Genomic DNA, 13,611 nt, shown 5'->3' with positions numbered 1-13,611 from the left:
CATCATGTTACGAGATAAACTTTGCTAATATAAAGTATCAGCTTTAGATTAGCATCATGGTTAATGTAGTGATATTTATTTAACCTACTTATTCGGTAATACGACACAAGAAATTCCTAAGCAATTAGTTATCTCGAGCAACGAATAAATGAAACATTAAACAACATCATCTCTGAGTTTACGTTTCCTTTGCAAATTTTTCATAAGTATCATCTTCGGCCAAGTTACGAAGACGCATAAGCTACGTGCAAAGGAGAATTTTCAGATGCTTTTATTCGAGAGCGAAGGTGGTTTGTTGTTCAAAGAATATTAACGTCGAACGGAAATGATAACTGGACTGTGGATTTTTATTGGAAATGTCAATTTCTCGTCAATTTGACAAACCGCGTTTTCCTTGGTAACCTCGAAGCATTGACCCTCGAGTGTCTAAAGATGCAAATATAGTCACATAATACGCAAAACGATATAAAATATTCAAAGTAGAATGCTTGTTATAATATTTAATAAATATCGCAATTTGCATCTCTTCTTTTTTTAATTATATTCGTAAAAATGTGATGTTGCATAATAATTCGTTGTCTAATGATAACGAACATCTGTATAGAATTTCTCAAATGTAATCGTACCGCTTCGATCATACAAAATTCCTGGTGGAACGTCGCGTTAGACAATGACGACGAAAAATGGCCCATCAAGTTACGAGGCTGTTAATTGGTCACGAGGACGAAACAATGCGGCACGGTGGTAGCGAGACTGGAACGCGAGGCTTTTGTCCTCGCGAGAATTCCTCGCACTTCTTCTGCCTCTCTGGAGGAAGGTTGGTCATTTTTTTCGCCGGCTTTCTGCTTCTGTCCGCGACTAAAAAGCGCCACCGCGTTCCATCGCGTATTATATTACTGAATGGGCGCCGCATCTACTTCAGCCTGATTTCACGACCCATTTTCTCGGTTTGCCCGCGGTGTTTCTCGCCACCATCTCGACGACGGTTTTCGTCCACGGTATTTCTCGTTTAAGCGATTCGCGGAAATACTTTAGAAGAGGATGAACATGCACTATGCATGCGGTAGACGAGAATTGTTGAGACAACAAGGAGATGATTTTAAACGAGCAAACTTACCTTCTCGCTCTGTGTGTCGAGAGCAGATGTAGCCTCGTCCAGAAGTAGAATTCGAGGATTCCTGACCAAGGCACGCGCGATCGCGATACGTTGCTTCTGTCCTCCGGAGAGCTGTGTTCCCTTAGAACCTAACCTAGTGTCGTATCCCTGTAACCAAGATCGAATAACGTGTTGTTACGTTGCTCAATATGCAACTTTCTATCGAAACGGTTCAAATTTCCATTGGAATTATTTTGTGTTACGTTGCATAATGTAAAAGTTTCGTTAATTAGTTGGTGTTATCGCGATCGCGTGATTCGAGAAAGTATTGACGTTTCAGTTATATGGAGAACTTTCGTGAATGTGTTACGCGTGTTATACAAAACTTTTAGAAACTTCATTAACGCTGTAATGAGACACGTTTATTGTCGCCTTGGTAAAGTTTGAAACAAACCCGAAAATGTACACGCGAGTTAGAAACGATAGTTTGCAAACACAGGATTCGCGTTCAAGTCTCGCTGCACACTACGGCTTATTAATTAATACAACGAATAGCGTACTATTTAAAATGCCTCGATGATCTTTCTGGGTTATATGTTTCCAATATATATTTTGTAAGTTTCTTTCTGTATATTTTTTTTTTCATATTTGTTTCAAACTCGACCAACATAATTATGGTAGCAACGATGTTTCATCACGGTGCTAACGAAACTTTAACACATAATATATTTATAAAATACATCCATTGTAAATCTTCAAATCTCTGTACGTAAAAATATATTTCCTTTGGTAAACGATCAACTAAGATCTTAATCCATGGCCAATGAACGAAGCACTACTGTGTTTGTCTTCTCTGAACAGCTAAGCTCCGGGAATACCAATATCAAACAAGAATTGCGCTACTCACTAGTGGTAGAGAGCTGACAAAGCTATGTATGTTGGACTTCTTAGCGGCTTCTATGATCTCCTCCATCGTTACAGTTCGGGAGTTGTCGCCATAAGCGATATTCTGTGCGATCGTTTTATCGAAAAGTACTGGTTCCTGACCGACCACACCAAGCTGAGATCTCAAATTGCGCAACGAAACCGACGAGATGTCACGCCTGTCCATTGTCACGGTACCAGAAATCGGATCGTACAATCGTTGCAACAATTGGATGCAGGTGGATTTGCCACAACCACTTTGGCCTACCAGGGCGACCATCTGGCCCGGTTTCACGATTAGATTCAAGCCTTGTAAAATTTGCATCTCAGGCCTTGTCGGATAATGGAACTCGACTTTCGAAAATTGAATCAAGCCGTCCGCTTTCTGAAATTATACAAATTTCTGATTCTAGATAGGCTTTTTACTCTAATCGAATGTAAAGTGAAAAAATAATGAAAATTCTTGGGAGATAATAACATTTTCAAAAGAATGTCTCGCCTCTCGATCATACTGCACTTTTAAATCTAAAGTTTCTAAACTTTTCTTCGTCTAATTCTATTACACGATATTCGGTATGATAAACTGGTTTTTCAATTTTTAACCAGTGATGTATTTACGTTGACACGGTTCTATTAAATAAAATTAGAACGTGAAGGAATATGCGTTTTATGTTAAAACTGGAAAACATGAAACGAGATTCCTATCTCCACTCGAATCTCGTACACTTTCGCCACGTGTGATCAAATGAGAAAATGAAATTATGCATGCAAAACGTCTATGTAAATGTCGAAATCTAAATCTAAATCTATACGTTATTTATGAATTCGAGTATCGCTATATTAATTCGTTGGACTACGTTTGTATCAGATAGGAAGAAGAAAACTGATTCGACCGAATGCATTATAAATACTTGCTAATCAATCGAATTATACGTGGCAGTCGCTTGAGTAGGATAAATCCGAAACATCGCATCGTTTATTTCGTATCGCTTCATTAAACGGTTTGGAATTCTAGAGGGATAATCGCAACCCCAATCAAACAGAGTTTCCCGTTTTGAGCGTAATTAACGTGCATAGCCGGAGGCGTTGCTGTCGGTACGTCATAAATTCGTCGCTTTGCTAAACAGCCGTAATGAAACCTGTCGAAACGAGACATTTGGCCAGCTTTGCCAATCTTCCTCTATACTTTACACGTGGTGTTTGCTTTCTTCCTGATAAACTCGCGAAATAATTGAACTACATTGTTTCAACGACAGCGATATAATTGATCAAACACCTCATTACTCAATACATCCAACAACGCAACATTAACTACGATAAGATAAAGCTTCCTATTTATAATCTCTTATCGATATCGTGCAATCGGAGTTATACGCTGACTTGTAAGTCTCGCACTCACCCAATCCAGATCTTTGTCTTCCGAATCCGGTGGCGAGGTGATCTCCGGGACTCTGTCTAGAAGCTTGAATATCCTTCCGGCCGAAATTTTCGCGGTATTAAAATTGGGAGCGAAGGCAAGGGCTTGTCCCAACATCCAGGATCCAAAGATCAACGCTTCCGACACTTTGATCACGTTCTCGTATCTCAAACCTTCGGTAGCCACCAAAGCACCACCGTAATAGAGACTCAAGGCATAACCGAAGAATGGTATGGTCTGACCGCACGAGAATACCAATCCTCTCAGTCTATTTCTAATTCTTGTCGCTTTAGCCACGAGATCCAGTTCCACACAATAACGCTGCAAGAAGGCTTCCTCTTTCCCAAGGCTGGCTACAGTCCGAATGTTCGAGATTGCCTCTATGGCGATTCTCGTCGCGGCCTCCATCTTCTTCTTTTCTTGCAGACCTTGGCCGCTCATCACTCTCGCCTCGAAGAAGACTGCGCCCAACACCAAAGGTATCGAGACGACGGACACTAACGTCATCTTCCAGGTATAATACATGGATAATCCGATTCCAAGGACTAAGGTCGACAGAGCCTGAAGAATCGCACCGACACGTGTCCCCGTTGCACCCTGGACAGCACCGGCGTCTGTGGATAATCTGGCGCAAAGGGCACCCACGCTGTTCGTGTCCTCGTCGTACCAGCCCATTTCCTGTCGCAGCATCGCGGTGAACGCCATTTTTCTGATCCTCGCGGTCATACGCACACCGGCCAATCCGAACATATACATTTGCAGGAAAGTACCGACGCCCGTAACAACTCCGACCACCAGGAAGAGAATCGAGAACTTGACGCTCTCGTGGCGTACTTCTTCGTCATCTTGAAGACCCAATACGGAGTATACTTCACCGAAGAGAACAGCGAATGCTGGGAACGAGGCGCCCACCATGCCTGCTGCTAAACAACCTGAAACATGGCAATTTTTGTTCATTAGTTTCGTTCGGTAGAACTCTTTGAATTGGTAAAATTGTACGATTTATGATAGGCGAGGCATCCGATGAAGAGATGGATTATTTTTGTTGTTAGATATCCTGAAGTATTGAAATGTAATTTCCCTTGATAAATGTGTTAGGATTGCAGAAGCTATAGAAGTTGGAAGGATTTTATCAATCCATGGAGAGAGATTGATCGTTTTTATTGTTAGACATCTTGAGATATGGGAATTTCTTCTTCTTTGTCGACTTTGTTGAGATTGAAGAAATTGTATGATGTAGAAAATTTTTGTTAATAGACAGATAGATCGATTGGTTTTCATGTTAGATACCCTGAGGATTTCTGTTTTTCTGTCGATAAATCTGTTAGAACAGCAAGAGTTGTATGGCCTCGAGGAATTATATTCATCGGTAGAGAGACTGATCCAATTTCTCGTTGAAGATGTACGAGTGAATGGTTAAATGAATAGTAATCGAGCTAACTATACCGATCAAATTGTAAGGCCATTCCGGTTTATTGAGCCCGAATATCCTCATCATTGGCGCGTCGTACGGCTTCTCGTGTTCCTCCAGTTGATTCTCCGAGCACTCAGATGCGCCGGCTAACGACAACCGATGAGAGTGCATCGACAGAGTGGAGAATTGCCTCTTCAACGGTGGTTTCTGCTTCGGTATGGCTGCGGTGACCGTCTTTGCGGCTGATGCCGTCGCTTTCGCTGGAAATTCAATCGACACGAAAGCGTAACATCATACCGTCCGATGTTAAGAGAAGAAAAATATTACATTTTTATTATCATAAACTCTGGGACGCTCCTATTGCTCTCGATAATACGTGAATGTCTATAAAACAAGCTTATCCTTTTTTTTTTTTTTTTACATAATTTGAAGATCGAAACTATACAATTACAACGTTGATACTTTCTTTTTAATTCTTGTTTGGTGAAACTCTAAAAAAATGAAAAAAATACCTACTTGCTCGAGCATCAGTAATACGTAATATAATACGTCTATACATTAGAACCCTATTTATACGAATCGCATTTGTTCGAACGAAATTTTAGTTGGCAATTGGATAATCTTCTGCTTGTTGAATTTATTTGTTTGAACACGAATTCCTATTATGTAAACGAAAAGTGACAGATGATGGGAGAGAACGAATGAACTCTAATCCAGTTATATGAACTTCACCTATACAAACTATTTTGCCCTGAAAATTTCATACGTAAAAGCAATTACCTCTGGCAGTGGCACTGGCGTCAGCAGAGACCAATCCGTAATAATGATTTTTCAAGGCGAGCAGTTCCTCGTGCGTGCCCTGTTCAACCACCTGACCCTCCTTTATAAACACTATCCTATCAGCATTTGTAATCGTCGACAGCCTGTGAGTGACGACGATCGTTGTTCTACCCTTTGACGCCGCGTCCAAAGCTCTTTGCACAGTGTTTTCGCTATGAACGTCCAGAGCAGACGTAGCTTCATCCAATAGAAGTATAGCCGGTCGTCTAACGAGGGCTCGAGCAATCGCGATCCTTTGTTTCTGTCCACCGGACATTTGCGATCCTCTCTCTCCCACAGGACTATCGTAGGCCTAGAACGAAGATCGTTGATAAAGATTCTCTGCTTTGATTACTTGACAAGAGTTAATGAATGTGGACATTTTGACAACTTTAAATTTTAATTAACTGGAGGATAGATACTTATGTTTAATCAAGAATGAAAATTAATTGATATTTAAAGGAAACAAGTTTTAGGTATAACCATGTTCGTTGATAATTATCAGGAGAACACTGTCCGCAAGTAATTTGCCTATTCGATTGCCATACTCGTGGGATTTAATTAACGAAATTACGACGTGACACGTCTACGGCGTGTACGTACCGTGTTGAGATTTAATAAATTTACGAGCTACATCACTTCGCGTACCACAAGTTAAGTCGAGAACAGCAAGAAAATATTTGGTGTTTTACTTGAATACGCATAAAGTACTTCGTACGATCTAATAACAAACTACATGCTATATATTAATTTCTAATTAAATATATGTATATTGTAAATATGTTTACAATTACTTATTCTGTGACTTCTATGTACGTTTTTAAATAGACTTCACATTCTATCGATATAATCGTGATAGTCTGGTTAGAAGTGAAATTTCAAAATGCTTCATAAAACACGTGGATATAAAAGTTTTGCATGGTAAATTTTAATATATATACACTGAGCAAAGTATTCGAAAATAGATTTTCCTGTGAATAAATAAATAATGTATTTAAAAAAACACAATGCTAATACCGTGTGTGCCGCGTGAAAGCGACGTAATTTGCGTAACTGTCTAATATATCTGATCTCGTAACCAAAGCTTCCATTCATATAAAACCCAATATTGTTCGTCCATCAACGTGCGTGTAGCAAACGGTGCTCGGTTTTCCCGGGTAAAATTTCACGTGCACGATCGTGCCGCATCGATCCGTAAAATAAACTGCCTGGCGTGCACCATAAACTGGAAAATGTCTGGTCCACTTGTTTCCGCGGATCGTTACGGTTCTAAACGCGTCGCGAGACACAACGGATAAAGGCCAAACACACGCGATACACATTCACAACGGTATATACCGGTGGAACCGCGGATGAAACCATCGCTAGCATCGAATACACCTACCGATAATTCGGTAATAAACGCCTAATCGTTGACGCAGCCGTAATCTGGGATACCGTTATTTGCCCGGGCACGGTTTAACGGGTGTTTTATCGTCTGTTTGCACGCGTGTTTCGCGGCTTGTCGCTCACACCTGAGACTATTGTTAGCGCGTTACAACGAGCCGAATTTGTTGAGGGTCAACATGATCTCGATATACAACAAAATGACTGACAATAGACACTGTTCGATGTTCATAATTTGTCAAATTATTACATTGTAATATTACGAAGTATCAACAGTAGAACTATGTTTATCCGCATCTCGTTTAGGTAAAGAAATTTAGACCCGAACTCCTAAGCGAGCCCCTATTATCCGAACTGAGTATCCCTAAGAATCACTGATATATTAGGTTGTCCGAAAAGTTTCTTTCGTTTTATGAGAAAATAATAGACGCACAGCGTTTTTTGTTTTATATTATTTTGTCGAATTACGTACGATCCATTTTGTTCTGTTGAGATAAAAACGGCGACATTTCACAGACTTGGTTTCACGTTTGTACGAAGGTGCATTGTTGTAGTAAACACGTTTACGAAAGAAAGACACTTTCCGGACAACCTAATATTTCCTTTTTACGTAATTTTTTGCAGAATATTTACCGTGTAATACGGACATGTGTACATGGTGCAATATTCAGTTACAAGGTAGGAAATATTTAATCCTTAATAAGAATAAAAATCGTGTGATCATGGAAACGAATTAAAGAAACTCAGTTAGCCGAACGCCAGTCTCTCGCGTCCGAACTTGTAATATTAAGTTGTCCGAAAAGTTTCTTTCGTTTCATAAGATGATAATAGATGTACAACAATTTCTGTTTTATATTATTTTATTGAATTGGGTATGATCCATTTCGTTATATTTCCATTATTATGTTCATGCATAATTCAATAAATTAATATAAAACAGAAAACATTGTGCGTCTATTATTTCCTTATAAAACGAAAGAAACTTTTCGGACAACCTAATGTAACAAATGAAGGATAGCTTGTGAGTAATAAAATTACAAAATCTAAATTCTACGTGAAAGGAAAAATTCGCAGTTTAGATCTATGAGAAAGAAAGTTGAAAAGGTTTAGAAATCGAACGTTTCAAATGCTACGATTTGATATTCTTAAGATCAACATAGCATATATGGGGATGATGATGAAACGCAACGCGCACTTGGATTTACGACATTTTTGGATTTACGTCAGTGTGTTTCGCGTTGTTCAAAATTTGCTCGATAAATTGTTCCATTGCGAATAAAAAAAGATTAGAACAGACAGTCTTCTTATCACAGTTTAGTAATTTGCGTAAATCTTTATAAAACTTTCAGAAATATTCAGTATTCTAAATCAGACTGTAGAGACACTGATAAGATATTGAAATTTAAAAAATGGAAAATTCGACCGCAATGGCCATTAAGAAAACGTGCCCTTCCTTATCTCCGTGATTAGAATCATCACGACTGCGATGATCAACGAGATAAAAGAGATGAACGAGAGGATACGCAAGGACGAGATTAAAATTCCAAGCGAATTCACGGTTCCTGGACATGATTTTAATTAGACGACTCTTTGTGCCTGGATTCTAGAGATCCATCGGCAGGGAAAGAGTACCACATACCAAGAGCAAGGAAATCTTTCGACATAGGTCTATACTATGTGAACGTAACTCCGCACGCCTAGAGGTTCGAGCGACTGGTTGTTGAAAAGTGACCGAATCAATCGGTGCTCCGTCTATCACGAACCACGAGAAGGGAAGCTGAAATTCCGTTGGGCCAGAGAAAACGGCAACGAAATGGAAGAATAGGTACGAAGCCACTCACCTCGGGCAGTTTACTGATGAAGTCGTGAGCGTTCGCTTCCTTCGCGGCTTTGATCATCTCCTCCTCGGTAATGCTGTCATTTCCGTACCGGATATTCTCCCGTATCGTTGTGTCAAAGAGCACCGGTTCCTGGCCAACCACGCCTATGTGCGAACGGAGCCATTGAACGTTCAACTTCGCCACGTCCACGCCGTCCAGTAAAACCTGTTCGAACAGAGAGATCGACGCGTGATCGTTGTGAGAATTGTCTTTGACATTGACCAATAGAGGTCCAGGAGGAACAGAACCAAGACGATGCGATGCGAAGAGAAAGATAAGGGCGATCGTTCAACGTCGTTGTCGGCCGTTTTCCTCGGATGGGCGAATTTTAGGCGAAAGCTCCTTTTATCGGTTACGGCGCAACAATGCCATGGGAAATGTAAGTGGAAGGGAAAAGGAGTTCAAGAGCCAGCTCGAAAACATTATGCCAAATATACGGCGTAATATTTTTGGCAGGAGAAACTGCGACGGATGCAGAAACACGAGAAAATTTTACTACTGAGAGAACTCAGCCGCCGCGAGAAACGCTTCAAACTTGTTCCCTAAAATTCCCATCGCCGCGTTCGCGAATACAGATGTAATAATGGAATATATTCACGGTCGGGATATTGTTAACTCGGAACGCACTTAACAAATTCACCCTCGCGAGTCACGCTTGCCTGGATACCGTGGAATTTAATCGAGTTGGAATTCGATGCTACGAAACGAGAATGTTTCTGTATTTTATTCCCAACATCTCGTGAAATCTTCATCCGAGATAAAAATTTCGATCGTCTTATTGGCATAGGAAAAGTTGCATCGTTTTGAACAATAATTCTAGCAAGAACGAACGATGATGCTCTTCTGAACGATATACGCGAAAACCGTAATGACGCGTACATCGAGCTCTCGACAATCACCATTGCGACTTTGACCGAAAGAAAAACTTCATCGGGTTAATCAGAGAACTCGTCGCTTAGCCGTGCTCGTTGCGCAACGTCTGCATAAAAATATCGCCAGTTTCTACATTTTAATAAATTACTCCCTTTCCCTCGGTAAACAAACAAATTGAGGAGACGAGTCTACGATTCTCGTGGGATGGAGGATTCATGACCACCGACCGTGGAGATAAAATTACTCTGAGAAACTAAATTATACGGATTAATACGAATAATAAAAATACGAATTATTATTATTATTATTATTATTATTTAATTAACGCGACAGTGAAAGTACCAGCTCGTTACAGTTTTCTAAATTAACAAGGGGAAATCTGATACGAGATATCATTAACAGGAGGCGCCAGCGCAACGGTTCCTATCTCAGCAGCTCCGTGATATAATTTTTTAATCGCAATTATAAAAATTTAATATGCAATTTTTTTATTCTTTAGTTCTTTTCTTCTTTCTTTTCTTTTCCTTTTTTTTTTTTTTTGATCAGTTGTATAATAAGCACGTTACGCAGTTCTCCAATTTTCACTGACGCTACGCTTCTTCAATATCGCTCCCGTTTCAACACACGCAAATGGAATGTTTGAAGGAAATCTTTAACACAGAATTGAAACATACGAATTACGCGTATCAATTGTATATTCCTTAAATTTAAGCGTCTTTTAAACAATAGAAAGGTTGAACTCATACTAAAATGAAGAGAGAAATGCGAACGATCTAATCGTACGATCTAAACCGTTGTTTGATCCAGCGATTCTCTACCTTCGTTTTGCTTCTCGCGCAAACACAAACTTTTCTTTTTACTTGCCTGTCCCTTATGAGGATCGTAGAGACGTTGAATGAGCTGGAGACAAGTAGACTTGCCACAGCCGGACCCGCCGACGAGTGCCACGGTCTCGCCCCGATTGATCTTCAGATTCAAACCTTGCAACACCTTCACGTCCTTTCTAGCGGGATACTGGAAGTGTACGTTCTTGAACTCGATCTCGCCATTGACGGATGGAAGCTTCTGGCCGTCTTTGCTCAAGCTATCGATCGTTGGCACGCGATCAAGCACCTGGAAAATCGCCGCGGCTGAACCGCGCGCCACCGCGAACGCTTCGAGATGCGGCGACGTCAGACCCATGTTCTGAGCGCCAGCTAGCACACCGAAGAACACGATCACCAACACCGCTGGTGTATACTCCTTCACATCCTTTGGCCTGTCCTCCAGGATCAGTTGAACTCCGTACCTAGCGAACGATAATCGTCAATTTAACATGCGTTCTAATTTTCACCTCGAGAACTTGTCGTGATTTATTGCGATCGTTCGAGATGTCTTCTTCCTTTTGACAATGAAAGATCACACAGTGTACAAAGATAGAAGGATGACCACATTGATGAGGTGGCACAGAAACGAAAAGTATCTAATTTCGCTACTCTCAAAGTTCCCATTGTTTAACTTTGGCAATGCATCTCGACACGATGACAGAATAGATCGCGTTGCTACAGTGTTTGTGTTATGTTAATGGTTGAAGCTGTTTACATACACCGAAACATGTTACGATACATGCAGCGACTACGAGGTTCACAGTGCTGGTTGCAATATACGTAAACTTGTACCAGCGTTATTATCTAGTTACGGTTTGCATCGACTCAGATGGGATCAGTGTACCATCTGATCGTATGTATACCACATGTTTAGTCCTATGTAAACGGCTTAAAATTCTTAATCTATTCCTATCCGATTACTTTGATATTCGCATCTCTCACTCTTCAGCTACGGTTACTCTGCGAGTGTGTCTTTCGACGACCTAACTTTTTGACGAATATATCACACGCAGGTTCGTTCTTCGGATGTTTCCTCGGAACACTTCCCTTTTCCATCGCGCGATCCTATATGATTCGATTTAAGATATAACAGTAATAGAAATTCGTGTGCCTCGACTTACGATCGTGCGAGAGAAAATTTGATTTATTATAATCAAACCTGTATTCCTTCCCCTAGCCATCATTACGCACAAACTTCTTCCCTACGCTGTACGTAATTCGTCCATTTTCGAAAAGAGAAAACAACAGAAAAAGGAAGAGTTCCAAGGGAAGATCGTTTTATATCGAATTAGAGTAGCCAAGACAGCCACTTTCCATGGCAAACAAAGGAACACTCCTGTCCGATGCTTCCCTTTTAAAGCAAACAACTTTTACTTGAAACACCTCTGACACAATGCGGAAATTACATGGCTGACCCGTTTCTACCCTTCTCGTGCCTGTTTACCCGCGTCAGAAGCGTTTATTCTGAAAATACTCATATTTCTTTCATCTATGCTACAGTACGCAAACACATATCCTAAAAAGCGTACAAATATTTTCACACAATCTTAATATAGACATACCAAAACGCGATTGCGTAGCTGATGTATATGATGAACCACATCACGCCACCACCAACGCCGGACCACATTCCACGTCTTATTCCGGTTCTCTCGGCTGGTACTAGTTTCTCAGCGTATCTCTCCACTTCCTTTTCCTCTCCATTGAAGGCGATCACGGTCCTGATGGCGCCTAATACTTCCTCGGCCACTCTACCGGCTTGGCCATAAGCGTTCAACTCCTGAGCTGTTAAGGAGCTCTGAACTTTCGCTACTACGGCAGTGGCTATGACGATGATTGGTGCGCAACTTAGCACCACCAGCGTTAATTTCCAGCCGTATACGAACGATATGATGATGGAGGAGATGAAGGAGACCATGAGGTACGTGAACACGCCCAGCTTTTCTCCTATGCCTTCCTTCATCTTGTCCAAGTCTCTGCAACGTCATGGCAACTTTTGGCTACATTCGTTAATCCATAAATGGTACGTACCACTGCTTGATATTAATATCTGGTAATATCTTGTACCAAGAAGTGAATTATCAATTATAACGAAAAGTAGGTTTCGTTCAAAGCACACGTTTATTAAATTTTGTGTGGACAATTTGGTATTCGGGTACCGGGTTACCCAACAACCGTGAACATTTTGATTGCCGGCGCAATTGCTGCAAAATTTAATTAACGAAACGCTACACAATAAAAATAAAACTGGACTCTGACATATGATCTTCAATTTAAATTTCTCTCGGATGAATTTTCACCCGATTAAGTATTCGAGTCGTGAATAGATTTGTGGAAAATTCTTTCTTCGTCGGCACGTTTGCCAGGCTTCTCGTCGTTGTACAAGGTGACCACCACCGTAATTAGATACGTTCGTATAGTTTGGTGTCTGTTCTATCCAAAGTACCTGACGAAAATAACACGGAACCGCGGGCAACCATTCAGAATGAATTAATTAGAGTTTGCCTTATCTTCGACAAAGCAAAGGTCACCTTGCAAAAGCTCAGTTCCAACGAATATTCAATTTATCTTTTCGTTTGTATCGCGCGACCATATTATCCGCAGTTCCATTATCTCCTCTAATACGATTAAAGAAAACAGGCTGTCAAATAGCGATCGGAAAGCAAACTAAAAATAAAACCTAACGGTGTATACGTTTTAGCACGATATAAAGAAATGATTCCTCAAACCGTATGTATAAATGTCAAGGAGAAGTGTAACTGTGTTCGTGGCGTTTATATTTAACGCTGTTCATCCTGCTTCAGGTTCTAGAATATTCGTGAAAATGTTGCGGCGCCACGTTAAGACATTTCCGGGTGATTACACAGCATTTACGGTACAATAACACATACTCGAGAATGTCGTGTAATCACGTTCAACTAAAATCAATATTGTCT

General features: G+C 40.6%; 1 protein-coding gene across 6 annotated transcripts in view; it reads right to left on the bottom strand.

The window, feature by feature from the left end:
• Positions 1 to 13,611, bottom strand: part of Mdr49 (Multi drug resistance 49) — a 73,597-nt gene that overhangs the window by 5,841 nt on the left and 54,145 nt on the right. For all 6 annotated transcript variants that reach the window (XM_072007965.1, XM_072007964.1, XM_072007969.1 and 3 more), the window contains 8 exons: positions 12,238 to 12,651; positions 10,674 to 11,097; positions 8,898 to 9,101; positions 5,632 to 5,983; positions 4,884 to 5,111; positions 3,420 to 4,369; positions 2,004 to 2,405; positions 1,118 to 1,264 (listed from right to left, as the gene is read on the bottom strand). In XM_072007965.1, the coding sequence (XP_071864066.1) occupies positions 1,118 to 1,264; positions 2,004 to 2,405; positions 3,420 to 4,369; positions 4,884 to 5,111; positions 5,632 to 5,983; positions 8,898 to 9,101; positions 10,674 to 11,097; positions 12,238 to 12,651 (3,121 nt within the window). The remainder of the gene's footprint in view (positions 1 to 1,117; positions 1,265 to 2,003; positions 2,406 to 3,419; positions 4,370 to 4,883; positions 5,112 to 5,631; positions 5,984 to 8,897; positions 9,102 to 10,673; positions 11,098 to 12,237; positions 12,652 to 13,611) is intronic.

The sequence above is a fragment of the Bombus fervidus genome, chromosome 7 (assembly GCF_041682495.2).
Source record: "Bombus fervidus isolate BK054 chromosome 7, iyBomFerv1, whole genome shotgun sequence".
Classification (NCBI taxonomy): Eukaryota; Metazoa; Arthropoda; class Insecta; order Hymenoptera; family Apidae; genus Bombus; species Bombus fervidus.
This window is presented reverse-complemented; position numbering and strand designations above follow the sequence as displayed.